The sequence below is a fragment of the Tamandua tetradactyla genome, chromosome 11 (assembly GCF_023851605.1).
Source record: "Tamandua tetradactyla isolate mTamTet1 chromosome 11, mTamTet1.pri, whole genome shotgun sequence".
Classification (NCBI taxonomy): domain Eukaryota; kingdom Metazoa; phylum Chordata; class Mammalia; order Pilosa; family Myrmecophagidae; genus Tamandua; species Tamandua tetradactyla.
The window spans coordinates 95,960,049-95,986,638 of NC_135337.1; the positions used below are offsets into that span (position 1 = coordinate 95,960,049).

A 26,590-nucleotide genomic window follows, 5' to 3' on the forward strand; every position below is an offset into this window, starting at 1 on the left:
ACACCAGAGACTCACCATGGTGGCCTTTTACGCCAGGTGCCTCCCACTTGGCTCTGTGTCCTCGAGGCCTGTACGTGTGGCTGCGTGGATCAGAGCCCCACGCCTGCTCACGCTGTCATTCCATGGTGTGGAGGGGCCTGCTGACCTCATTGCTGCCTGTGGATGGGCACTTGGGTGCTGCCCCTGTGGGCTCTGCAGTGGATGTCAGGGGGCGCGTGGATGAGTGGATGCGCTCTCAGGTCTGTGAGGTGTAAACTAGGGGAGACCCGCCGGCACGTTGTCTTTTGATTAGCTGTTTGAGGAACCCCAAACTGCCCTGCCCCTCCGCTGCCCCGTGCCACCTTCCCGCCAGGCACATGGGTTCTGGTTTCTCCACAGCCTGGTATCCTGGTGGGCACATGCTCTGTGTGCTAGGCGTGTGCACTAGGTGTGAGCTGGGCAGGAGCTGGGTGTGCACTGGGCACGTGCTGGGCACGAGGGGGTGTGCACTGGGCATAAGCTGGGTGTGTGCACTAGATGTGGGCTGGGCATGCGCTGGGTGTGAGCTGGGCATGCACTGTGTGTGTGCACTAGGTGTGTCCTGGATGTGAGATGGGCATGCACTGGGCACGCTCTGTGTGTACACTAGGTGTGTGCTGGGTGTACGTGGGGTGTGTGCTAGGCAAGCATGTGCACTAGATGTGCGCTGGGCATGTGCTATGTGTGCACTGGGTGTGTGCTGGGCGTGAGCTGGGTGTGTGCATGCATTGGGTGTGCACTGGACGTGTGCTGGGTGTATGCTGTGTGCACTGGACGTGCACTGGGTTTGCGCTGGGCATGTGCTGTGTGTGCACTGGGTGTGCGCTGGAAGTGTGCTGGGCATGTGCTGTGTGTGCAGTGGGTGTATGCTGGGCATGACCTGGCTGTGTGCACGCATTGGGTGTGCTCTGGGCGTGTGCTGTGTGTGCACTGGGTGTGTGCTGGGCATGCGCTGGGTGTGTGCTGGGCTCGGATCTGCACCTCCCTGTGGCCGGCGATGCTGAGTGTCAGTTGCGGGCCACCTGGCCGCCTGGTCAGGGCCCTGCCTGTTTCTCGTTGGGTCGCTGGCCATGACTGTTTAATTGCGTCTGGGGTTCTTTTACCTTCTGGACATCTGCCCCTTATCAATACGTGGCTTGCAAAATCATCTTCCTGTCTGTGGGTTGTCTTTTTTACCTTTTTCATTCTTTAGCTTTTTATCTTGACATAATGTCAACCTTACAGGACAGTTGCAAAAATAATACAAACCGCAGACAGGGAATTCCAGCGTAACCCCCGGAGCCTAACCACAGGCCTGTAACGTTTTGCCGCCTTTGCCGTAGCTATCTGTGCAGCTGTGCCTTCGTGTCTCATCTGTTTTCTGACCCCCGGGGGCAGGCCACACACAGCGTGTTCCTTGTCGCTGTACGTTCCCTACAAGCAAGGGTTCAACTCGTGTCACCATCTTAAGTGTAGTTGTCCAGTTCAAAAAATTTAATGCAGATATAAAGCTGACAAGCTCAATTCCAATTGTTTGTGTGTCCCGATAATGCACATTGAGCCTTTTCTCCTCTGTCCTCCCATTCCAGCCAGTAGCAGGTACTAGGTTTCCTTGTCATTATTTGTTTTCAAATGTGGAGACACGTACACATAAGTCTTCCCATCCCAGCTCTTCTTTCTCACCTTCTCCGCGGGTCATTTGCAGCCCAAACCTGTGTTGCAGCGAGGCCCACTGACCCTTTCCCCGGGGGCCTGCGTATTTGAGGTCAGTCCTCGGAGGCCCTTGCCTGTGCCCATGCAGGCTAGCGGAAGCTGCCCGCGCTCTCCTCACCTCGCCCGGCCTTGGCACTGGCACCCAAAGGTGTGTATTTCTTCGCTGAGTTGTCCTGTGGCCCCGGCCGTTCCCTTTTCAGCACAAGTATGTGCCATGCACTCTTTGGGACATACTTATGCTAAAACCCTTACTCTTGTCTTTCTGAAACACCAATTGAACTGGGCGTCTGGAGGAGCCGGTGGTGGAGGCCGGTATTGGGGGACGCCCCAATACCCTGACACCCCGAAAAACAAGTCCCTGGCTCCGATCGGCCACAGTGCCGAGCCTGGGGGACCTGGCTGGGGTGGCTGCAGCTGCCCATCTCACAGGAGCCAAAACCAGGGCTCCGAGGCATGACGTGGGCTTGCCTCCCCCTGGCGTGAGGGGGTCCTGGGGTACCCAGACGCCCACAGTATGACCTGCCGCAGTGGCTTTGCGCTCTTTTGGATGTCACGGGCACAGGATTGAGTGGCACACCCTCCGGCCAGCCCCACGCCCAGCCCCGGGTCGGCTATGGCCGCTGAGACTCTTTTGACTTATTGTGACTGGTTCTTTCTAGAAACCTGACAAGCGGTGATGCGGGGTCTGGCCCTGGAGTGGGTGGGGCGATGGGACACCAAAATCCCTGCCCATGTCGGGGCCCTGCTGCTGGCAAGGGGGACCTTCCCTGGAAGGGGGGTGCTTTTCAGATGTGACCCAGGGAAGGGTCCAGTGGGCCCCAAGTCCAATGGCAGGTAGCTGCAGGGGACAAAGGGATGGACACCTGAGATAGACGCAGAGATTGATGTGGTACGGCCACGAGGCAGGGGTGCCTGGGGACGCCTGAAGCTGGATGGGGCCGGAAGGATTCCAACCCCCCCCCCCAGCCGATGTCAGACCCTGGCCTCTGGAGCTGGGAAGGAATAACCTCCTGTCCTCCCGGCCTCCCCGTCCGCCGCCTGCTTGTTGACGGCCACGTAATGTTCCACTGCCACTGCAGCGCTGGGGTGTCTGCCCCCATGGAAGGCTGGGACGTGTCCAGCACCTTCTCTTGGGCGCGTTGCAGCACGTGGATACTCAATGGGGGAAAAGCAGGCTCCACAGCAGCCCCCAAAACGCAACACCCCCCAGCCACGCCTGACACCCCCCACTCTGTAATTTTCGCCCACCAGTTGTCTGCAAAGTGGTGTCTTTTTGAAGTGCTCTGGTGACCCCAATGCAACTTTTTAAAAGAACTGAAGCAAAATCCACCCAATGTGGAACTCACTCACAGACTGATAAAATGTTTTGGAACTCAATGGTGCTGGCAACTGCATGGTGTGACTCTCCAAACACCAGTGGCGTCTGCACTTTGAAATGATTAATAGCACATTATGCAGATTTTACATCAAGCTTATGTTTATTTTAAAAAGCAATGTATGCAGAGAGTCACACAGGGAATTCTCCCGTGACCTCGCAGCCCCACCCTAAGGTCGAGCCAAAAGGACCAAAAGCAGGACGTGGGCAGATGCTTGCCAATGTCCACAGTGGCATTATCCACAATGGCCAAAGATGGAAGCAGCCCCAGTGTCCGCCAACCGAAGCACAGATGAACAAACGTGCTCTGTGCATGCAGTGGAATATTATTCAGCTGTAAGCAGGAGCGAAGTCCTGGATGGATCTTGAAGAGTTATGTCGAGTGAAATAAGCCAGACGCACAAGGACAGGTATTGTATGATCTCACTAAAATGATCTCATTTTAATAGGTAAACTCACAGGCACAAAATCTGGAATATAGCTTGCCAGGGGATGGAATAAGACTAGAGAACGGGGAGGGGTGGCTCACGATGCGCAGAACGCTTGACGAGGTTGATTTTAGATGTTTTCTGGTGGAAACAAGCTGGGGTCCACCCAGGCCGCAGAAGTGTCTTCAGCCATAGAAGACACTTCCCGGGCAGGTCCAAGCTGCAGCAAGGCTGAGGCTTGAAGACGTCCCACCGAGTGAAAGAAGCCAGACACAGGAGAATAAATGGTGTGTGATTTCTCTTATAGGAAATGCTTAGAATAAGCAATTTCAGGGAGACAGAAAGCAGGATGATGATGACAGGGCTGGCGGGAGGGGCAGCGGGGCATGATGGCGACTCGAGTCGGAGCTCTGGTTTGGGACGATGAAAATAACCTGGAAAGAGACAGCGGTGAGAGTTCCACCGTCTTGTCGACATGCTTAATGTCAAAGAATTGTCCCTTCAATATGGTGAAAATGATTTTTCTGTTAGAGCATTTTAGCGCAATTAAAAGCAAATATTTTTTAAAAACACAATGTATCCCATCCACAGAGGATCAGACCAAGACCGGGTGGCCTGGCCCTCCAGTGGCGGACAGCCCAGCCCTGAAAGGGAAGGAACTTCTGATTTGTGCTGCAGCGCAGGTGAAGCAGAGCGGGGAGAGAGGCCACATGTGCTGTGATGCCACAGATATGAAATTTCTCCCCAACAGGCAAACCCGCAGAACCGGGAAGCGGATTTGTGGAGGCGGGGGGCTGGGGGGCGCGGCGGGGGGCTGGGAGTCGCAGTGGGACCCCTTTCCAGTCTTCGGGTTTTCCCATGTAAAGTCCAGTGCCGGCTGCTCGTGCTGGCAGCACAACATCGGAAATGGAGTTAAAGCCACTGGATCGTACACTTAAAAGTGGCTAAAATGGGAAATTGTAGGTTGCATGTATGTTACCAGAATAACAATTGCAAAAAAAAAAGACACACACAAAACCACAGAGCTGTTCGACACAAAGTAACCCGGATGATGGTTAATAATGTAACTCTGCTGGCATCAGTTCCTCGGCACAGCAAAGCAACCCCGCTAATGCCCGCTGCTAACAACGGGAAAACCGCCTATGATGGGGAGGAGAGAACTTTATTTTCTGCATGCTTTTTCTGTAAACCTACAACTGTTCTAATAAAAAAGAAGGGGAGAGGGAAAAGAAGACAAAGTATAAAAAGTGCTTAAAATGGCAAGTTTCGTGTTATATAAATACAGTTTTAAAAAGAAAGAGAGACGTGGGAAGAAGCAGTGTATGTGCTTCGATGTAAGAGCAAAGCAAGGCACACGGCCGTCAGTATTAGAGAGGAAGGCGTGTGGGGGTGATGGACACGGGACCAGCCTCTGTGCCCCGGCCCCACCAGCTGTGTGACTTTCTTCACGTGTCTTGGCCTCTCTGTGCTGTGATGGGAAACGGGACCCTCACAGCCCCCATGCCCGGGAGCAGGTGGCCGGACCGCAGGGCCATTTGGGGTGATGCAGCCCCGCCCACAGCCGTGGGCACCATCCTGGGCACCCCCTCAGCGCCCTGAGCCAGGGAGCGGCTTCCCTCAGCTACGCCCCATGGAGGAGGCGGGGTCCCCCTGAGGCCCTGAGACCCTGCTGCCGCTGGCCAAGGCCCAGCCCCTGCATCCTCTGCAGGACAGACCCCCAAGGCCTCAGTGGGCTCCTCCCGATGGCGGGGTCACGGCGCCCCGCGCCCCACTGGACCCACGGTGAGGCTCTGGCCCCTGGGCGCCCCAGCACGCCCCCCACCTCTCCAGCCCCCTCTCTGCCCCCAGGCAGCGGTCCCCGCCAACCCCCCCGTTTGGGGCATTCCCCTCACAGCTGAGTCCCAGAGGAAGCACACAGATGGGGCATTCAATACTCCAGAGCTGGGCTTGGGGGTGTGTGGGGGACCGGAGAGCCGGCCTGGCCCGAGAGGGACGAGAACAGGCTGCCGGGCAGGTGGGGTTCGGGCCACGCCGCCAAGAGCACCGCGGAAGCTGCCACCGGGGGCCCTGGCCCAACAGTGCCCGGGAGCACCAACGTGGTGACGGGTTCCGTGGGGGGGGGGCATCTTCACTCAGAGCCTGGCCTGGGGGGTGGGGAAGGGCGTGGGGCCAGCCTGGGCACTGTGCACGCGTCGCTACTACCCTGAACTGTTTTCTCGTAGGTTTGGTGCCCCCACCCCTGGGGCGGCCCAGCTCGGCACCTGAAAAGCAGCGAGAGGGAGCGATCGGGGCGGTAGGGCCCCCCCCTGCCGTGCAGCCACCACATCGGGCGCCACTGGGCAGCCTGCGGGGGGGGTCACACGTCCTGTCTCAGAGCGCCCAGGTCGTGCATGGGATGACGGCACGAGGGCTGGCACTTTGCAGCCCCGGGGGACACATTTGGCTCAGACACGGCCTCCTGTGGATGGAGCAAAAATGTAGTGGGGCTTCACCTTCGGAGCCTGGGGTGACACCCCCAAACCCATTGACAAACGCGGGGGCCACCCGAGGTGGGAACCTGACAATGCCCATCCCGTGGTGTGGGGAGGAGGCGCTCACACCAGCCCCTTGCCCAAACTCTTGTTGCTCAAAAGCTAAAGCTGAGTCTGATCAGGTGGCAGCCTCAGGTGTTTGGAAAGCTTTCCCGGCACGCGGCCACCCAGCTCGTCCCCATCCAGGACCTGCTGCTTCCACGCAGCGACCGGGGAGGGCCGCCCGCCCACGCAGCTGAAGGTGCTTTCTACCTGCTCTTTGGCCAAGGTGTGCCGAGCCCAGCTCTAGGGGTCCCTCCGGACAGGAAGCACAGGACAGAGGCAGCAGCTAAGGCCGAAGAGTCCCCCAACCCCGGCCCCCCAGCCCCGGCCTCAGCGCCTCGGGCACCGGACACAGGCCCAGCTCACCCCAGCAGCCGGGAAGCCGGGCCGGGGCTAGCGCCTGCGAGGTTGGGGGGACAAGGGGGACGGGGGGCCACATGAAGGACCCGTACGCACATCCCGGAAGGTTCTCGAGCTGTGTCGCTGGTCGGGGCAGAGAGGAGTGATTGGAGGCCTCTGGGGCTGCTTGAAAACATTTCAGCAAAATAAAGTAAAAGAAAATTAGATTAAAAATGAAGTAGTTGGAAAAGAAATGGAGAGGTGGCCTTGAAAACATCTTGTAAGTGAGAGAAGCCAGTTGCAGAGCTCTGGTTCCAAGAGACGGATGCAGATGGCTGGGGTGGGGGCCCGGGGCTGGGGGCGCCGGGGGAGGGCCGGGGCTGGGCGGGTTGTCTGCCACGGTGCGGTCTCCTTTTGGGGTGACAAGACGCTTGTAGGTTGGCTGTGGTGGTGGCTGCACACCTCTGCAAACAGACAAAAAACCATCAACTCACCATTTTCCGGGGGACGAGTTGGGTGCAGGGGAGCCCCTCATGGCACAGCTGCTTGTTATAATGAAAAGAGCTGAAAGGTCCCAGGATAGCCCCTGCCAGGCCCGGCCTCCATCCCTGCCCCCGCCCCCCGGCCCCCTGACCCCACCCCCCAGCCCTCAGCCCCAGCGTGGGTGCATGGCCCTGCCTGGCATGAGGGAGCTTCTGGGGTCAGGCTGCAGGGCTGCACAAAGAGGGGTCTGTGAATTTCCCCACCCCCAAAATCACCACTGAAGAGGCACAGAGAAGAACCCTCTGTGGGTGGGGGGTGATGTGAAGGCTGTTCAGCCACCTCGGACACACCTGGAGTCCCTGCCAACGACTAGCGCAAAGGAAACCTCCTGTCAGAGCCGTGCCCCCGGGTGTGTCCCCAAGAGGGGAAACTCGTGTCCCCCCCGAGGTCCGCATATGCGAGCAGCTTTATTCCCAAGGGCACCCCCCCAAAAAAACCAAGGTGCCCCTCAATAGGGGTACGAGAGGGTGGGGTCCCTCCTGTGGGGGAAACACTGTTGGGGGTGGACAGCCTGGGGAAGGCAGCAGCCTGCGAGCCACGCCCATGACAGCCCAGTTGTGTGACGTCCGTGGCTGCCAGGGCTGGGGGCGCGCTGGAGCACAGGGGGTGGTTTAGGGCCGTGGAACTTGTCTGCATGGCTCCACACATCCCAAACCCAAACTCTGGGCTTTAGTTACCAGTGATGTATAAGGTTGGTTGATCCATTTTAACAAGGTGTGAGATATTAATAAGAGGGAGAAATGTGGGGGGCCATGGGAGAGAAGGGGTGCTGGGGGAACGTTCCATACATTCTGAAAAATTTTTCTGCAAACTTGAAACCGCTCCAAAATATAAAGTTTATTAAGAAAAAATTGAACAAAATAAACCACCTACCTTAGTGACCCTGCGTGGAATTCAACCTCTTTGCTTTCTCGCTGTGTGTCTTCCCACAAACTGACGCCCTCTCTGGGCCTCCATTTTCAGTCCTAAGAAATGGGGGTGAAGCATACCCCTTCCTCCCTACCAAGCTCCCCTGGGATGGGGATGGGCCCCTTGTCCCAGTTGTGTCCCCAGCACCTGACAGACAGACTCATGGCGGGGGGTGTGTGTCAGATGTTTGTCGAATGAATGAACAATTGAAGACACATCAGACCAGCCTTGCACTGGAGCCTCTATTTTTCTAGGGACGTGGGTGGGGGCCTTTGGCTAGAAACAGCCTGGAACACCCGGCGCCCGGGGAGGGCCCGGGCCGAGCCAAAGGAGCCCATGACCGGCTCTTTCCGCTCTGCGGCCAGACTGCCGGGCCCAGGGGCTGTAAAACAGCCTGCTCGGACTGGAAACATTTTCTTTTAATAGGTTCCTGGAGGGGTTGGCAGGGCCTGCGAGGAAAATTCCAGGGCAAGAAGGAAAGAGGTCTTCGTGCCCACTGAGCCCTGGGGGGCAGGGGGCAGACCCGGGGCTCCTTGGGGCGCCCAGGCGAGAGGCCCCGGGGCCTGAAGGCTGTCAGCACGTGTGCGGAGACCCCCGCGGAAGGACGGAGCCCCCTCCCCGAGCCCTGCAGCGGCCAGGACGCGGGTGGCCGGGCTGGTGGGAGACGCTTCCCCGCAGGAATTCCCATAAAGCTGCTCAGAGATGTTCCCAGCAAGCACGTCCGGCCCTCGGGGCCCGAGGTCTCGGGAGCGAGAACCCCTGGGCCCCCCGTCGCGCCTTGGCTCCCACGCCTCCTGTGGCTCCCCCCTGCCCTGGGAGGGGGTCCAAGCTTCCCCAGCCCGGCCGGCCCACCCGGCCATGTCTCCCTGCCCCCTTCGCCCTGGGTGAGCTGGGCTCCCACCACACCCAGTTCCAGAAACCCTGTCTTGTTTCCTAACATCCCTGGCCGTGCTCACAGCTGGCCCCCCGCCCAGAGCCCCCTCTGCAGCTTCTTACCTGCTGACTCTTAGCCCCCCTTCAATCTCCCTGACCTCCCACAGCTGCCTGTGCACCCCCCATCACACCTCCAACCATGTTGACATTTGCTGAGTTCTGGGTTATAAGTCCCGGGGCTGGCTGGGGGAGGTCAAGAGAGCATGTTTCTGAAACATGTGTTGGGTTCTGGAATGTTCCTCTGTCACTGAAGACACAGCCCCACCTTCTATGTGTGAGGCATAATGGAACAAGCTGGGAATAAACGACAGCCCCACCTTCATAAAAACACAAACAAAGAAAATAATTTCTAAGAGTGGAGAGTATTTGAAAGCAGGCAAGTGAAAGTCATTTTGCTCGGGGCTGAGGGAAGCTTCTAGAAGTGGAGCCACTTAAGTCAAACCTGACAGGAACTCACCAGGTAAATATGGAGGAAGTGTGTTCTGGGTAGCACGTGTAAAGGTCCTGGGGTAGGAACAGGCATGGCTGTTGGAGGGAAGGTGAGAAGGCCTGGGTGGTGGAAGCCTAGTGGGGTGGTACAGCTAGAGCAGTGGGCAGATGTGGGCTCATGCGTCTCCTGCGGGCTGCAGTGAGGAGGTAAACTTTCCTCCAAGGTCAATGGGGAGCCATGAAGGGTGTGTGAGCCGAGAAGGAGAGGCACCTGATTTATGATTCAGAGGCTGTAGCTACCACCAGGGCAGGGGTCAGCAGGGGCATGACCACTGGGGCTGCAGGGCAGGAAGAAGGGTTTGGCTTTGGATGTTTTGGAGGCTGAGGGGACGAGGCGGCGGAGCTGCCGGGCATGGGGAGGGAGGGCAGGGAGGAGGTCTGGACACCCCCCAGGTGTCCAGCTGAGCACTGAGTGGATGGTGGGACTGCCACCTGAGGTGGGGAAGACCCGGAGGGGAGACACTGGGGCACCTGGGCCCCGCCTTGGCCGTGACACCCTCCAGGCATTTGAGCTGGACAGGCATGTCTGGGCAGGGCTGGCATCCTGGGCTCCAGTTGCTGAGTGAAAACATCTTCATCTGGCTTCCTTCCAGACATTCTTCATCCTTTGAGATTATCTTTTTTGTGTTTTCCTGAGGCTGGGGCTGCACTTGCCTGCAGTGAGTGGCCTGGACAGGGTCCACTAGGGAGAGGCAGGCGGGGGCTGCTGGGGGTGGAGGCCGAGTCCGTGACCCCCAACATTTGCCAACAGGGTGGGGCCCCATGTCTTCCTGACCCCAGGCCCCTTCTGGCCAGCTGGAAACCAGGACCGAGGCAGAGAGGCCAGATGTGATGGTGGCCGCCGTGTGGTATGGGGTGGCCTTGCCAGACCTGCTGGGCTGGGTCGGGGGGCAGGACGCTGGCTGCGAGGCTCTGGCTAGAACCGCAAAGGTTAGGAAAATACTCGCCGCCACGGCTTCGCCCCTCCCAGTGCCGGGCAGAGAACCAGATCCCGGGTCCCTGAGGCCAGATGCAGCGAGGGGCCCTGGGGAGCAGCGGCGGGGGGCCCGGGGGGCAAAGGATGGCCCCCACATCTCCCGGGACACAGGGCCACTCAGTTACCTGCCTGGAAACGGGGCATCCTCCAAGGTGCACCTGCCTTCCAGGTTTCGTGGCAGCACCTACTATGCGCAGGGCACTGGGGAGTTGACGTAGCGCGGCAAGGTGTCCCTGCACTCCGGGACACGCGGGGGAACCCAAGTAGCGGGAGTGGACAGCAGCCTGTGTTGGCCGCAACTCCCACCTGCCCCAGTTCGTCCAGGTGGCCTGTGTCCACCCCCTGCCCCCCCCCACCTTGGGCACACTCACCTGCACAGTGGAGGCGTTCCAGCTCCCACTCGGGGACACCCTGTTATTCCTGGGACCACTCCCCTGCGTCCGGACAGCAACCAGCTCAGGGCGCCACAGATGTGACCCAACACTCTGGAATCTTCCAGTCCCAGGGGCTGCGATGGGGGCTTAAAATCAGGGTGGGGGTTCACAGGGCCAGGCTGAATCAGTTTTAGTTCCTCCAGGCTCAGTCGCTGGGGGGAGGCCCCTCAACAAGCGGATGAGGACGGAGGTGTCTGCCATAAGTTCCTGCCTGTGCTGGGTGGCCCTGAGCAAATGTCTTGCCCTCTCTGTCTTCTGTTGGCTTCTGTGTGCAGCTCGCCCGCCCTCCCACCTTGGTTGCCTCCCTTCTTTCCTCTCTTCCAGGGTTAGGGTTAGGGTTAGGGTCCTGGTGGCTGCACCACCCAGAAAGCACTATGATTCTCCATTTCCCCGTTCCAACCCTTCAGGACTTGACGTGGGGCTGGGGGCAAGGGGAACAGATGTCCCTGAGTGACGGTGACACTGGGGACCGGTCTGGAGGGCCCTCTTGGCACTGGCCATCCCCAGCCCACTGCCACGTGGAAATCAGACTGAGGTGCTCCTGGTGGCCTGGGACGGGGGGGGGGTCCGGATTTGCCCAGGGGGTGGCAGTCCAGGGAGTGCAGGGGACCCCAAAAGTGGCTGGACCAGCGATTTGGAGGTAGGGGCTGGGCTCATGGCCCCGGTCACTCCATTAATGCCTCCAGGCCCAGGAGTCCACCCAGCTGGGGGTCTGGGGTCAGGGGTCTGGTGTGGGACCCCCCCTCTTTTGCCTGCTGAGCATCTCCAGGGGGGACACGGGGACCCTCTCCCTCCCCGCCTCTCCCTCCCTCCCCCCCCAGGGCAGCATTCATCTCCAGCCAGCGATTGGCGCAGAGATGGGCGTGGTCACCGAGGTGGGCCAATGGGAGTGAGCCCTGAGATCTCTCTGGACCAATCAGGGGTGAGGCTGCGGATCCCGGAAGCCCGTGCGGGCCCCGCGGCGAGCTGCGCGGCTGGAATTCCCTATCCATAATCATTTATTTTATCATTTGTTTCCACCGCCATCATGGTCGTCACCTCATATACCTCCCTAGTGGCTTTTTTTTTTTCGCACAGAATTTGTAGGTTAACGGAAGAGCCATGTCGAAGTACAGCGTGGGGCGGCCGCGGTGGCCAGCGGCAGTGTTCGCCCCCAATGCCCGAGACCCGGGCTCGCTTCCCGGCGCCGCCCGAGCGGGGAAAGTCCAGCCTGTTTAGGAGGCCGCGTCAGTCGCTGTCTCAGTTGCAGCTGGTGATAGAATATTATAATAAACCACGATAGTCCGTCGTTTACATCAGAACAGGAAAATAGACGTGTTGGCGGGATGTCAAGGAATTGGGGGCAAGCGCTACTGGTGGGATGTGAAGTGGCAGCAGCTCCTTGGGCAACAGTCTAGCGTTTCTCAATAAAACAGACAGAGCGACCATCCGACCCGACAATTCTGCTCCTAGGTACAGACTCAGGAGAACTGAAAATAGTTGCTTAAGCAGTTCCTTGTGCACCAATGTCCATAGTGGCATATTCTGAACTGCCAAAATGTGGGAACAATCCAAGTGTCCATCGAGGGATGGATGGATAAAGAAAAAGTGGAATAGACATACGATGGAATATTAGTCAGCCGTAAGAATGTGGACGAACTTTAAAACATTAAGCTCAGTGAAAGAAGCCAGACCCAAAAGGCCACGTATCATCTGATTCCATTTATGTGAAGCGTCCAGCAACGGGCACATCCACGGAGACACCGAACAGACTGGGGGTTGCCAGGGGCTGGGGGAGGGAGTGAGTGACAGCTAATGGAGACCTTTGGGGGTGATGAGAATGTTCTGTAACTAGTAGAGGCAGTGGTTGCACAACACTGTGTATGTGCTAAATGCCACTGAATTGTTTGCTTAAAAATGGTGAAAATGGTAAATATCCTGTGATATGGAAGAAGGACGAGGTGGGGACAGCTGAGCTGAGGCACTGCTTGGGGTTCTGGATCTAGCCACGCCTGAAGGGAGCTCTATCTGGGTCTTTCCAGGGATTCACAAGAGAAGCAGCTGCCTCAGCCCAGGACCTCCGCTTTCCCATCTGTGAGAAGGCTTGGGGATCAGGAGCCAGGCCGGGTCTCCCCTGCCAGGCCCCGTTTGGGGCAGACTTACTGTGCCCCGTCCTTCCCCCCAGCCCTGGGAATGGGAGGTCATGAGCACAGAGACAGGTGGAGGTGGTAGGAGCTCGTCGTACCCATGGCTGTGCATGCCAAGGCTGGATGGGCTCCCGGGAGCCCCGGGAGGAACCTGGCTGGGCCCTACAGCTCCTGTTCGGCCCCTGACAGTTCAGGGTTTGAATCTCAGCTCTGCACCCATGTGCTCTGGGGCAGGTGGGCACTGTCTCTGGGCCTCAGTTTCCCTTCTCTAAAACGGGCTGGCTTGTGAAATCCAAAGGCTGCTGCTGCTCTTGGGCACAGCTGCAGATCTTGGCACGGACGCAGGCAGGAGGGTGGTGGTTGCACAGGGGGCGGGGGGGCGTAGCCAGGCCCCACAGCTGGCTCCCCTTGCCTGGACAGGCCGCGGCGGGCATGGGCCTCCCCATTGCGCTGGTTGCTGTTGGCTCAGAGAGGAAGAAAAACTGTTTCACTTGCTGCGAGCACGCGGCGCCTCAGCATGCCTGGCCGGAGGCTGGCACTGTCCCCCGGCACTGGGCTCTCAAGCCTCAGCAAACCTGGTCCCAGACAGAGAGAAGCAGCCCCCTGTGGCTCCCAGGGGTCTCTGGTGCCCTCAGAGATGGGGTGGAGCAGTGCTGGGCTCTGTCTGGTCCACTGACAGGTGGCAGCTTCGCTTCCTGCATTTCTGGGTCTGTTGCTGTAGGGCTCATTGGCCCTGGATGTGTGTTTGTGACACCATTATCCGGCTCCCGTGGCTCCAGGATGCCCTAGCTCCGTGGCTCCCTGCTCCCGCGGCTCTGTGGCTCTGTCACTCCTTAGGGAAGGCTGCTCACCCCAGCGCAGAAGCAATACGGACGGGAAGCGTCATGGGGCAAGGGCCCTGGTGGGCTGCCAGCAGCCGTGCCCCTCAGCCCCATGTGTCCCCAGCCTCCTGAGCTCCCCTTGCAGCTGCCTCCCAGAGTGGCCAGGAGCCTGTGGGGTTAAACGCCTAGGCCTCCTTTGGGGATGGGAGGGGACCCGCAGTCTGAGGGGGTGAACGTTAAGTTAGGGCAAGGGTGGGTCAGCCAGGCAAGAGGGTTCCAGGTGGGGGCAAGGCCTGTGCAAAGGCCCTCGGGCAGGAGGAAGCCTGGGGGTGTGCGGGACAGAGAGGAAGGCCTGGGGACTGGTGCAGGCCCTGGAACCTCTCATCCTCGCCGGCAGAGCTAGAATGCTCCAAATAACCTAGGATGGGCCTCGCCTCCTTCTCTCATCAGCCTCCCGCTGTGACCTGAGTAGGTGTGGCCAGCAGCCAGGGAGACTCCTGGGGGGGCACACCCGTCCACACATCCACCCACTGACTCCCACTGTGTGCTCCGTGATGGGACCTGGTAGGAAAGGACAGTGGGGCTCGGTCTGTTGGAGGCAGCCGTGCTACCCCCATGGGGTGGGCAGAGCTGCGATGGGGGGAGCTCAGGGTCCAGGGGAGGCCGGGGTGGGTTGCATTGCAGTGGGAGAGGGGGCATGGGGCCGCAAGGGCTGGGAGGGGCACAGACCCTGCCCGGCCGCGATCCCAGAGGCTGGAAGTGCTGGCCAGATCTGAGCTCCAGCACCCCACCCCACCCCGCCCCAACCCAGCCCTCCACCCCTCGGCCCTCAGCCCTCCGGCCCAGCCCTTCCCCCCGGCAGCCCTCCCCCATCCCATGGCCAAATTCCGGGTGGCAGGGACCCGACAGTTAAGCAGATGAAGCTTGTGCGGCCGCCCCTCCTAGCCCATGCCCCCCTTCCTGAAAAAAAAAGCAGCCAGTGGGTAAACACCAGGCGCCACCCCCCCAACCCCCCCATCCCCGCCTCACTGGCCTGAACAAGGGCCTCCTGTCAGCAGGCTCCGGCCCCCCACTGGCCACTCCCCTGCCCCTCCCCACGTGGCCTGGGTGGGGCCTCTCCTGCAGCGGTGCCTCCTGGGGGCTGCCTGCCCCTCAGGGCTCCCGGGGGCCTGGGTGGGGGGTGCGGGCCCATCCTCAGCTCGTCCTCCTGGCAGGGCCCCTCCGGCTGCACCAAACAGCACGCAAAACAGTGGGCACCTCCATTTGTCATGGCGCTGGTGGGGAGGGGGACAGTGAGGGGGGGAGAGGAGGAAGGAGAGGGAAAGAATGAGAGAGGGGAGAAGGGGAGGGAGAGAGTGAGAGACAGGGGGAAGGAGAGACGGGGGAGGCAGCGAGAACAGACTGTCCCCAGGCCCCAGCCGGGCCCCAGGAGGGCAGCCCCAGGCTGGACCCGCTCTCACCCGGGGACCTGGTGGGGGCACCGCACCTTCCACCGCAATTACTCCTGCAAATCGTGTCCTGGCGACAGAGGTCCGGGCCCAGGGAGGGAGGGGGTGTCGTTTCTTTTTCACAAACCTGAACCCACTGAAGCCTGTGCGGTGAATTCCCATCCGGTGCCTCGGGACCACGGGCTTTGGAAGGCGGTGAAATAAAAGAAGGAAGGAAAGAGAAAGAGGAGAGACAAACAGGAAGCCGAGCCCGGAGGTCAGCTGCTGCCTCGGTCCCGGGCACCCCAGGAAGCCGGGGGGCAGGGGCTCCCGCCACACTTGCCCAGACCTCGCAGCCGTGACATTTGTCGTTGGTTCTTCCTTCACTGTCGCCACAGGAGCCTGTGACCAGGCAGAGAAGCGGCTGGACGACCAGGGTCCCCAGCACCTCAGGGGGTCTCGCCCAACTGCGACCCTCAGGGCTTCCCCTTCCCAGGCCCGCGGCTGCTGCGCCCTGACTTTCCCTGTGGATTCACCAGGGGAGGCGGGGGCCGGGCTGGGGCAGGGGGTCACCGCTGGGCGGGGGCATCCCTCTGCCCCTCTGTGGGGGGTCATGGGCCACACTGTGTGGCCTCAGGCTGGCCACAACCCTCTCTGAGCCTGGGCTAGGGGCAGGACATCTGTGCTGGAGGTAAGCCCGAGGCTGTGCCACACCCTGCCTGCGCCACGGGCCAGGGTCCTGCTGACGCCCCACCCTCCCGCAGCCTGGGTGTCACCCTCAGGCCGGGTAAGGCCCTGGACCCAGGGCTGTATTAGCAAACACGGTACAGGCGTGAAGCAACAATCACCTCCTGGCAACCCCCCTCAGCCCTCCCCCTGCGGGGCCCCTGCCACCCCCAGGCTGGAGGACAGAGCAGAACACGGACAGTTCCAACCTCTGGGGCGGGGGTGCCGAGCGGGCTGTCGGGCGTGGCTGGAGTGTGCCCCTGTCCCAGCCTTTTCTGCCAGGGAACTCTGCTGGGGGGCAATCCTCTGGGCCCCTGGATGGAATCTGGGAGGGCTTCCTGGAGAGGGCATTAGATCTGGGCCTGGAAGGAGGGAGGGGGTATGGGAGGCGGAGCCCAGGAGACAGGACCCTAAAACCAGGACTGCTGCTTACCGGGTGTGCCTGGCAAACTGGGACACCCTCTGCCTGTGATACCCTTTCCTGCACCCCCTCTGCGCCCCCACCCCCTCCTGGCCTGGCCACGGAGGGGGCCACCTGAGTCCAGCCCCAGCCCTGGGCGGGCCTGTGGCTGGGGCTGGCCTCCATGTGCTCCCGTCGTGGCTGCATGAGCCACACGCCAGCAGCCCCTGCCCAGAGCCCAGGTCTTCCCAGGAATTCCAGCCCCTAGGTGCTGGGTCGCCAAAGAAAACAGGAGGTGAACGCGCGGCCCGGCCACAGGCAGCTCTGAGCTGTGCTGGAAACGCTGCCGCCCTCGGGAGACATCCCAGGCCTCGGCCACCTCTCCCCCGCTGTCACTGAACCCTGAGAACTTGCTGCCCTGACCATTTTCAGCCCCTGCAGCTCATTCTGCCCCAGGGCTTTTGCTTTTGCTGTTCCCTTTGCCCAGAACACCCTTCCACCCCCTCATGCCTGGTTGTGTCCTCGTTTGGGTCCCCCCTCCTCTGAGAAGCCCCTGGGCTGGATCAGGTGCCTCCCCCTGCTGCCTGTAGGACCCCCTTAATGCCCCGCCTCCCCCATTCCCCAAGACTGAGGGAGGGGCCTGGCTGGGGGAGGGGTCTGCCTGTCCATGCTGTGTCCCCAGCACCCAGTGTTGGCCATGATACATAATCTGTGTCTTGTCCGTGTTTGTGGAATAAATGAATGTGTCTGAAACATCCCCACTCCAAGTTTTGGCCACATGCGCCCCTTTGCCAGAACTGCCCCTCCTCCCGCTGCTGAGCCGGCTCTGTTCCGCCTCCTCCAGGAAGCCCTCCTTGACTTCTCTGCTTGCTCCCCGAGTTCAGATCTGGCCATAACCCCAGCTCTCCTTCTCCCCCAGCCCCTGCACCCGTTGTGTAGCGGCTTTAAGCCAGTCCCTTCCTCTCTCTGGCTCAGATTCCCCGTCTACAGGACAGAGGGCATGAGCCCCGGGGGGCGGGAGTGGAGAGGGTTAACCCAGTCTGGGAGCCCAGGAGGTGTTTTTTAGGAGCTCCAAAGGGCCGCAGGGTGGGGCGACATTCCGATTTGCAGTTTTATTTTTATTACAGGCTGTTCCCACAGCAGCTGGAACCGCGCACGGAAGGTATTAGCGCGGCCTCGGTGGCAGAGCCCCCCACCCCAGGGGCCCTTGAACTTGGTCCTGTCTGGAAGGGTGGCCTCCCCCAGTGGGGCACTGAAGCATGCACACCCCACTGCACAGGCTGAAACTGGGAGGCCCAGCATGGGGGGCCCCTGCACCCCCAACCTCAGGGAGGGGGAAGGGCTGCGGTGGGGGGAGGCCCTCGCCTGCCATCCTTGGATGGGGGGCCCAGGGTGGGCCCATGGGCCTCATTTCCCTCTAACAATGATTGTGGTTAGCAACCATCCCTGTCTCCCCCATTGCACAGTGGGGGAAACAGGCTGGCGGATGTCATATAGCCATTTTGAAGCAAGTGAAGAGGGAATGGAAGGATTGTCTTCCTAACCCGGAGATGCGGGCTCTTTACTGAGCCGGTCGTGACTCAGTTTCCCCAAGTACAAACACTCCTTCTCATCTGTGTCCCTGGCCGGGCAATCAGCAGGCACCCAAGGAATAAATGAATGATGGAGGGGGCGCAGCGTGTGATGATTCCGCCTGACACCGTCCCAGCCCCGCCCCCCCCCCCCCCCCGCCCCGTCCCTCCGCAGGTTCCCTGACTCAGTTTCCCTGCGTGATTCGTGGGGACGGGGGCAGGCGGCCTCTGCGGGCAGACCGGGCGGGGCCTCGGGCAGAGGCCAGCTGGGGCCACCGCCCGCCTGTTTACCTTGCGGCTGGGCAGGGCTTCGCCATGGGCCGGCCGGGCCGCCGCCGCCTTGATAAATAGGCCCCGCGGGCCTCGTGGGCAGAAGAGCGCCGCCGCCGCCGCCATGGACCCCGCCGCCGTCTGCGTTTTCCTGCTCGCCTTGGGCGCCCTCGGCGCGGCGGGCCAGGGACAGAACCCGCTGGGTAAGGGGCTTTCGGGCGACCGTGGGAGGCCGGGGGTCGCGGCTCCTGGAGGCTCAAGGGCTGATGGCCGGGGCGTCTGGGGAGGAGAAGGCAGGCGGCGGGGACGGGAGAGGGGCCCCATGGCCTCGCCATCGCCCCCTGTCGCAGCAGGCGCAGACTTGGCCCCGCAGATGCTGCGCGAGCTCCAGGAAACCAACTCGGCGCTGCGGGACGTGCGGGAGCTGCTGCGGCAGCAGGTGCGGGGTCGGCGGCGGGCGGGGAAGGGGGGCACGGAGAAGGGGGCGGGGTCCCGGGGCGGGGAAGGGGTCGGCGCGAGGGGGCGGGAGCCAGGGGGGCCCGAGTGGCAGGAGGAGCGCGTAGGGGGGCAGGGGGTGGGGAAGGGGCGGGGGAGCGGTGGAGAGGGGGCGGGGGGGCACGGGGGGTGGTAGTGGCCGGGCAATGGGCCCCGGCCGACCACACCCCCGCGGCGCCCGCAGGTCAAGGAGATCACCTTCCTGAAGAACACCGTGCTGGAGTGCAGCGCGTGCGGTGAGCGCGGCGGGACTGGGGGCTGGGGCGCCGTAACCAGGAGCCGAGACAGACAGTGCGGGAGAGCGGGAGGTGGTGGGACGGATGGGGGAGGGGATGGGCGCGGGGCAGGAGGGAGGGGCGCAGAGCGGGGGGGCGGGGCGCGGGCTGAGAGTTGGGCCCGCGCAGGGCTGCAGTCGGCGCACGCCTCGGGCATCCACACGCGGCCGCTGCCCGGCTGCTCGCCGGGCTTCTGCTTCCCCGGCGTGGTCTGCACCGAGACGGCCGAGGGCGCGCGCTGCGGCCCCTGCCCCGCCGGCTTCTCGGGCAACGGCTCGCACTGCGCGGACATCGATGAGGTGCGCCCCCCGCCCGCCCAGCCCCCACCACCCCGACGACTCCCTCCCGCCCCGGGGGCCCCGGGCCCAACGACGCCCCCACCTCCGCGGGGCGCCCACCCCGACGCCCCTCTGCACCCCCCGGGTCGCCCGCCCTGACGACCCCCAGCACCGCCAGGAACGCCCACCCCGACGATCCCCCCGCCGCAGGGGGGGCTCCATCCCAACGCCCGCCCTCGCCCCCGGGGTCTGCCCGTCCCGACAACCCCCGCCACCGTCGGGTTCGTCCGCCTCGAAGGCCCCTGCCCCCTTCCTCCGGGGACGCCCGCCCCACAGCCGCTTTGCCTGCCCGTGAGCACCGGGTCCAGCCCCCCGGGTCCCCGAACAGCCCCCTCCAGGCGCGCCCCCGCCCCCCGTCAAGGCAAAGCTTCCTCTGCCCACCTGGAGCCCCTCGCTCCCCGCAAGCCGGGGCTGACCACCCATGATCCCTCCGAGTCCAAATCCGGACCCCCGCCACGCTCTCGGCGCCCCTGACCAGCCGCTCCTGCGCCCTCGGTTACCAGTGCGACGCCAACCCCTGCTTCCCCCGCGTCCGCTGCGTGAACACCAGTCCTGGCTTCCGCTGCGAGCCCTGCCCGCCTGGCTACAGCGGCCCCGCCCACGGGGGCGTGGGCCTGGCCTTCGCCAAGGCCAACAAACAGGTGAGGGCCCTGGGGGGCTGCTAAGCTCCTAGGGGTGCCACATCCTCCGTCCCCCCGGAATAAGCACGTCCTCCAGCCTGGGGGCCTTTCCCCTGCTCGCTCCAGCGGGGAACACGGCCCGGCGGCAGGGTGGGGGAGTCGGGGGCGCGGTGGGAGGGAGGGACGGGGCCAATGCCGGGACCTCTGCGCCCCTCCCCAGGTGTGCACAGACATTAACGAGTGTGAGACCGGGCAGCATAACTGCGTCCCCAACTCCGTCTGCACTAACACCCGGGTGAGGCCCGCGGGACGCAGCGCGGAGGGTCGAGAGCAGGGCGGGCGCGGGGTGCCCGCGGCTCGGCGCTGACTGTCCCGGGCCGGGCGCAGGGCTCCTTCCAGTGCGGCCCCTGCAAGCCCGGCTTCGTGGGCGATCAGGCGTCGGGTTGCCAGCGGCGCGCGCAGCGCTTCTGCCCGGACGGCTCGCCCAGCCCGTGCCACGAGAAGGCCGACTGCGTCCTGGAGCGCGACGGCTCGCGGTCGTGCGTGGTGAGTGAGGCGGGGGGCGCCGCGGGGCCGAGAGGGCGGCGGGGAGGGGCCGGGGGTGGGGGGCCGGGTCCCGGCGGCCGCGCCCCGTCAGTCAGCATCTCCGCTCGCAGTGCGCCGTCGGCTGGGCCGGCAACGGGCTCCTGTGCGGCCGCGACACGGACCTGGACGGCTTCCCGGACGAGAAGCTGCGCTGCCCGGAGCGCCAGTGCCGCAAGGTGGGCGGGGCTTGGGCCGTGGGGGCGTGGCCTACCGACGGGAGGGGCTCCCGCGGATCACGCCCACACACGGCTGCCCACGCCCGCAGGACAACTGCGTGACGGTGCCCAACTCAGGCCAGGAGGACGTGGACCGCGACGGCATCGGTGACGCCTGCGACCCGGACGCGGACGGGGACGGGGTCCGCAACGAGGAGGTGGGGCCCGGGCGGGGCCTGGCGGGGGGCAGGCGCGGGCCCTCCGAGGGACGCGGGGTGGGGCCCGCCGGACTGACCCTCTCCCTGTCGCCCGCGGCCCCAGGATAACTGCCCGCTGGTGCGGAACGCGGACCAGCGCAACACGGACGGCGACAAGTGGGGCGACGCGTGCGACAACTGCCGGTCCAAGAAGAATGACGACCAGAAGGACACGGACCGGGACGGCCGCGGGGACGCCTGCGACGACGACATCGACGGCGACCGTGAGCTTGCGGGCCGGGGGCGGGGCCTGCCTGCTCCAGGGGTGGGGATAGCAAGGGGCGGGGCCTGCTGGCTCCGGGGGCGGGGCCAGACTCGGGCTAGCCTGGGGCCCGACTTAGGCTCAAGGACGGGGCGTGACCTGTAGACCTGTTCCGTGGGCGGGGCTAGACCCGGGGGCAGGGCCTGGCCCGTTTCAGCGGCGCTGGGAGCCCAGCTGAGCAGCCCCTGGAATAAGGGGAGCCGGACCCACTCTCTCTGCTTGGATGTTCCCCTGAGGTGGGGACCTAGGCTCCTCCGTTAGACTTGGCTCTGCCCTACTCACCCCAGCCCGGCCTGTCCCCTCTCCCCCAGGGATCCGCAACCCGGTGGACAACTGCCCCAAAGTGCCCAACTCTGACCAGAAGGACAGCGACAGCGACGGCATAGGGGATGCCTGTGACAACTGTCCCCAGAAGAGCAACCCAGACCAGGTGAGGCGTGGCCGCAGCAGGGCCAAGTGACCAATCGCCCCAGACAAACGCAGGGGTCCGAACAGCTGGGGGCGCCGTCCCGGGTGGCTGGAGCCTGCGGTCGGCTTCTAAGGCTGCGCCCTGACAGCGGCCTCCGCACTCCCACCCGCCCCATTGCAGGGGGATGCGGACCAGGACTCCGTGGGGGACGCTTGTGACAGTGACCAGGACCAGTAAGGGGTCCTGGGGGTGCGGGGAGGGGAGCCTGGGGTGGGGAGGGACTGGGGCGGGAGCCGAGCCCAGTGCCAGGCTGCGCCTGGTTGGGGCTCCCCAGGTAGGGCAGCGGAGGGGGCCCTCGGCCCTGACGCGTCCCTGCCACCCTAGGGACGGTGATGGGCACCAGGACTCACAGGACAACTGCCCCGAGGTGCCCAATAGTGCCCAGCAGGACACCGACCGGGACGGGCAGGGCGATGCCTGCGACGATGATGATGACGGCGACGGAGTTCCTGACCATCGGGACAATTGCCGATTAGTGCCCAACCCGGGCCAGGAGGACCTGGACAGTAGGGCCGGGAGCCGGCGGGCGGGCCGGTCTGGGGCCGGGCCGGTGGGCGGGGCCTGGCGCTGAGCCGAAGCATCTCCGCATCCTCCCAGGGGATGGCGTGGGCGACGCGTGCCAGGGCGACTTCGACGCAGACAAGGTGGTGGACAAGATCGACGTGTGCCCCGAAAATGCTGAGGTCACCCTTACCGACTTCCGGGCCTTCCAGACGGTCGTCCTGGACCCGGAGGGCGACGCGCAGATTGACCCCAACTGGGTGGTTCTCAACCAGGTGGGGAAGGGGGCGCCGCCTGGGGGGCGGGCATGGGCAGCGCCCTCCATGGGCATGGGGGGTTGGCATGGCCTGACCCCCTTCCCCTCACGGCCTCATTAGGGGATGGAGATTGTGCAGACCATGAACAGCGACCCGGGCCTGGCCGTGGGTGAGACCGGGGTGGGTGCCGGGTGCGGGGGACAGCTGGCTGTGTGGGGGCGGGGCCAGACGGATGAAGCCTGGTGGGGCAGGGGCGGGGCCTGGCGGTGTGGGGCGAGGCCAGGTGGGGCAGGGGTGGGGCCTGCAAAGTGGGGGCAGGGCCAGACGGGGTGAGGCCTGGTGGGGCAGAGGCGGGGCCTGGCGGTGTGGGGGCAAGGCCAGATGGAGGTGAGGCTGGGGCGGGGCCAGACGGGGTGAGGCCTGCTGAGTCAGGGGTGGGGCCAAACGGAGTGAGGCCTGTTGGGGCAGGGGCGGGGCCTGGCGGCATGGGGGCGGGGCCTGGCAATCGGGGGCGGGGCGGGCTCCTCTCCTCTGGAGGCTGGGGGTCCCAGCCCCTTGCGGCCGCCCTTCAGGGTACACCGCCTTCAACGGCGTGGATTTCGAGGGCACGTTTCACGTGAACACGGTCACGGACGACGACTACGCGGGCTTCATCTTCGGCTACCAGGACAGTGCCAGCTTCTACGTGGTCATGTGGAAGCAGATGGAGCAGACGTACTGGCAGGCGAACCCCTTCCGCGCTGTGGCCGAGCCTGGCATCCAGCTCAAGGTGCCCACCCCCACGGCCGTCACCCGCCCCCACCTTCTGAGGCTGGGCCCCGCAGTCCCCCAGCTGTGCACAGACGCGCACACCTTCTTGGCAGACCCTAAACCTCCAGTGCGCCCCTGGCCCACCCACGAGCCCCTGTGGCCCCCCCCAACCCACCCAGCGTGGCTGCCAAACCCGCCCGCCCCCCCGTGGCAGGTGGTGAAGTCGTCCACAGGCCCCGGGGAGCAGCTGCGGAACGCGCTGTGGCACACGGGGGACACGGCGTCGCAGGTGCGGCTGCTGTGGAAGGACCCTCGCAACGTGGGCTGGAAGGACCGGACCTCCTACCGCTGGTTCCTGCAGCACCGGCCACAAGTGGGCTACATCAGGTGGGCCGGGCATGGGGAGACAGAAGCCGTTGGGGATCCTGATTCCGGTGGTGACCCCGGGGCTGGGGTGTGCCCCCAGGTGGATCGGGGCTCGCCCAGCACCCCCTTACCGGCCCCACATGCAGGGTGCGCTTCTATGAGGGCCCCGAGCTGGTGGCCGACAGCAACGTGGTCCTGGATACGACCATGCGGGGAGGCCGCCTCGGCGTCTTCTGCTTCTCCCAGGAGAACATCATCTGGGCCAACCTGCGCTACCGCTGCAACGGTAGGGGGCCAGGGGTGCAGGGGGGCAGGATGGGGGGGCCAAGGCCTGGGGGTGGGTGGGCTAGGGATACGAGGGCGTGGGGCCAGGTGGGCTGGGAACTTCTGTGCCAGCCCCCGGCCTCCGTTCCCTGCAGACACCATCCCCGAGGACTATAAGGTGCGGTGAGCCGAGGGTCCAGACTCGGGGCCTCCTGGGGGAAGGCGATCGTGCCTCCCAGGGGCGAAGGAAGCGAGAGGGGCTTCAGGAGGATAAAATAAAGCGTCTGTGGGAACTGCTGTCTGTGACGTCTGCTGTGGGGGGGTGATGGGGAGGGCTGGAGGCAGGTAGGGACCCCCAAATCGAGGGGTGCTAGAGACAGTGGCCTGGACCCTCACCCCTACAACGGTGGCTCCAGATCCTGGCAGCCTGATGGGGTCTCTGGGCCGATTTGGGGTGCCCCCACTTCCTGTGGTCTAGGGCAGCCCTGAATCTGGGGGATGGATCTGGGGGCTGAGCCGAGGCTCAGCAAGGGGTGACCACGGCAAGACCCCACCTTGCTCGTGTGTCCCCTGAAAGGGAGGAGGGGAATCTGAAGAAGGGGAAGACGCAGAGACGAAAACATTGGGTTTTATTACGTTTTCATTACAAAGAATGCAAAGGTAAAAAGACAAAAGCATCCGCGAGACCCCCCCCAGGGCCCCCCACCGCGTCCCCGCGGGGCCCCCACGCACAGCCCACGGACGTCCACATCGGCGCGTGCATGCGAGTCGGGTTTGCATATATCGGAGGGGCCACTGGCCCCAGGGCAGGCGCCTGCTGGGGGACTCGGGGCCAGCGCCAAAGGCCACGCTGCACCCTGGCCGCACGAAATGGGATGTGGAGCCCCACAGGCGCCACACATCCGGGGCCCACAGGGGGTCTACCTGGAGGCAGAGGGAGCCACACATGCTCGGGACAGCACAGGGAGCCCCAGTGGGGTCGTCTGAGCCCAGGCTAGGGAAAGTGAGGCCTGGGCTCCGCAGAGCCTGTCCCTGCACCCCAGGGCTCCAGAGCGGCTCCACCGGGCCCACTGCCCTGCCATTTGGGGCCCCGACTGTCCTGTCCCCACACAAGGACCCCCTATCCACACAGCAGGGTGCCCAGCCTTCCCAGAAACACAAAAGGGGTCAGGTGCTCCAGGCTGGCGGCTGGATAACGTGCCTGAATGTGCCACGGGTCCCCTGAAATGTGGGGGTTGGGGGTGGACATGTCCCCAGTTGTCCCTCACTCCTGGAGGCCCCAGGGCACTGGGAACCACAGAACAGCCTGTGACGGCAGAGGAGGCAGCAGTCCTGAGACGCTGGACACAGGTCCCTCCTGCCCCACCCTCAGCGTGCCAGGCCCCAGAGCCCACCCGAGTCCATGCTGTGGCCTGCTCCCGGCAAGACAGATGCACTCGGCCAGCCTGGAGGGTCAGGATGGGGCTGGAGGGCCTCCAAGTGGCTGAGTGTCCGAGGCAGGGAGCCCCTCACCTGTGCTGGGCAGGCAGGTGGGCACAGGGTGGAAGGCCGAGACCCTACCCCCACTGCCAGATGCACCCTCCCCGTGCATGCTCACCCCTGGGGGGGGGGGCCTCTCACCGAGTGGCCTGGGTGCCCCTAAATTCTGCTGAGCGCTAACTTGCCCCCCTGCACCTCCCATCAAGGGGTCTCTGAGCCCCACACCAGTGTCAAGGGGCGGGGCATGCAAGGAGAGGAGGAGCCAAGGGTGCACCACAAATAGCGCTTGTCGGGCTCCCCCTGTAGGGGTGGAAAAGGGGGCAGAACCAGGCCTTGGGCAAAGGTTCAGTGAGGCGGCCTCTTGGGTGTCTGGGCCCCACCCACAGAAACAGGGCAGGCCCTGGCCGGGGCGCCCACCACGCAGTCCATGGGAAATCAGACGCCCACATGCAAACTGAAGGGCCCAGCCCCAGAAGCTGCTCTAACTCGGGTGGCCTCGGCAGCTCAGGAGCCCCGGACAAAAAAAGCAGAGACCGAGACACCCCCTCTGCCCAGCACACCCGGGCCATGGTGGGGACCCTGCCCACTGCTGGGCCCCAGCTACTTCCCTGGGGCTTGACGCCGATGCGCAAGAGCAGGTCCCATGGGGACCCTTGTGCCCACACATGTCCTCACAGCCCCATGGGCGGCGCCCCAGGCGTAGCTCGTCCTCGTTTTAAGGCCATTTAGTAAAAAGTCCCACGTACGAGTCTCGTGAGAACCAGACTCGCCCGTGTACTGTTATGCGGTATTCTTTAAAAATAAAATTAAAAAATAACAGCGACAACAACCCATTCCGTCCTGGCCACGGGAACAGGAAACGTGTGGGCCCCAAAAGTGTCGCTGGGAATGCAGGGGGGGGCAAGGCTGCCTGGGAACCCCCAAGAGGTGGTGACCACACTGCCCCAGGCGCCCATGCTGCGAGCAGGAGCATCGAGGTGCAGCCTGAGGGAGGCAGGCAGGCACGGACCGGCGGGCCTGGAGTACAGGGGCCAAGAGGAGCCCACACACGCACCCAACCCCCCTCCGGAGCCGCGTCGGGAAGCACCTGGAAACCTGCCAGGACACGTGCACGCTGCGCCCCGATGATGGAACTGGGGGGCCACGGAAAAGGACTTGGCCCCGGAGAGGGGTGCACTGGCCTGCACGGTAGGGTGGGGACCCCGGCTGGAGCGTCTGCATGCGTGGGGGGCCAGGGTGGGGTCGGGGTCAGCGGAAACCTAGGGCACACGCCCAGGCCCCCAACCCCAAGCAGAGGCGCCGGATCCCTCCGCTGTGTGCGTGTGGGAGGGCTCTGCGGGGCGAGCACTGGGCTCAGAGCTGCGCGGCGTCATACACTTCCAGTTAGTTCAGAAAGTAAGAGAGCGCAAGCCTTCCGGGCGGAGCATGCTGCGGTGCGTGTCGCGGGGGTTTCGGCTACTCGTCTAC

General features: G+C 63.6%; 1 protein-coding gene and 3 long non-coding RNA genes across 5 annotated transcripts; 2 read left to right on the forward strand and 2 right to left on the reverse strand.

The window, feature by feature from the left end:
- Positions 1-6,811: 6,811 nt before the first annotated feature.
- On the reverse strand, positions 6,812-9,020 carry LOC143650856 (uncharacterized). The gene is made up of 3 exons (XR_013159694.1): positions 8,874-9,020; positions 7,842-7,933; positions 6,812-6,889 (listed from the first exon to the last, which is right to left on the reverse strand). It is a non-coding gene; the product is annotated as an uncharacterized LOC143650856 (long non-coding RNA).
- A 141-nt stretch (positions 9,021-9,161) lies between these two features.
- Positions 9,162-18,153, forward strand: LOC143650855 (uncharacterized). The gene is made up of 3 exons (XR_013159693.1): positions 9,162-9,270; positions 17,337-17,371; positions 18,087-18,153. It is a non-coding gene; the product is annotated as an uncharacterized LOC143650855 (long non-coding RNA).
- Positions 10,187-10,698, reverse strand: LOC143650851 (uncharacterized). Its single transcript, XR_013159689.1, has 3 exons — positions 10,647-10,698; positions 10,401-10,508; positions 10,187-10,215 (listed from the first exon to the last, which is right to left on the reverse strand). It is a non-coding gene; the product is annotated as an uncharacterized LOC143650851 (long non-coding RNA).
- A 15-nt stretch (positions 18,154-18,168) lies between the features above and the next one.
- COMP (cartilage oligomeric matrix protein) lies at positions 18,169-23,957 on the forward strand. Of its 2 annotated transcripts, none has more exons than XM_077122100.1 (19): positions 18,169-18,253; positions 18,401-18,489; positions 18,730-18,781; positions 18,950-19,119; positions 19,662-19,799; positions 19,999-20,073; positions 20,166-20,324; positions 20,435-20,539; positions 20,629-20,736; positions 20,840-20,999; positions 21,349-21,467; positions 21,627-21,679; positions 21,831-22,012; positions 22,104-22,282; positions 22,385-22,433; positions 22,837-23,033; positions 23,229-23,401; positions 23,527-23,666; positions 23,800-23,957. In XM_077122100.1, exons 1-19 carry the CDS (start codon positions 18,175-18,177, stop codon positions 23,829-23,831), a joined length of 2,259 nt encoding a protein of 752 aa, XP_076978215.1. In that variant the 5' UTR covers positions 18,169-18,174; the 3' UTR covers positions 23,832-23,957. The 2 variants fall into 2 exon arrangements, with proteins under 2 accessions (XP_076978215.1, XP_076978216.1); XM_077122101.1 differs by having other exon boundaries at positions 18,170-18,253; positions 18,404-18,489.
- Positions 23,958-26,590: the final 2,633 nt, after the last annotated feature.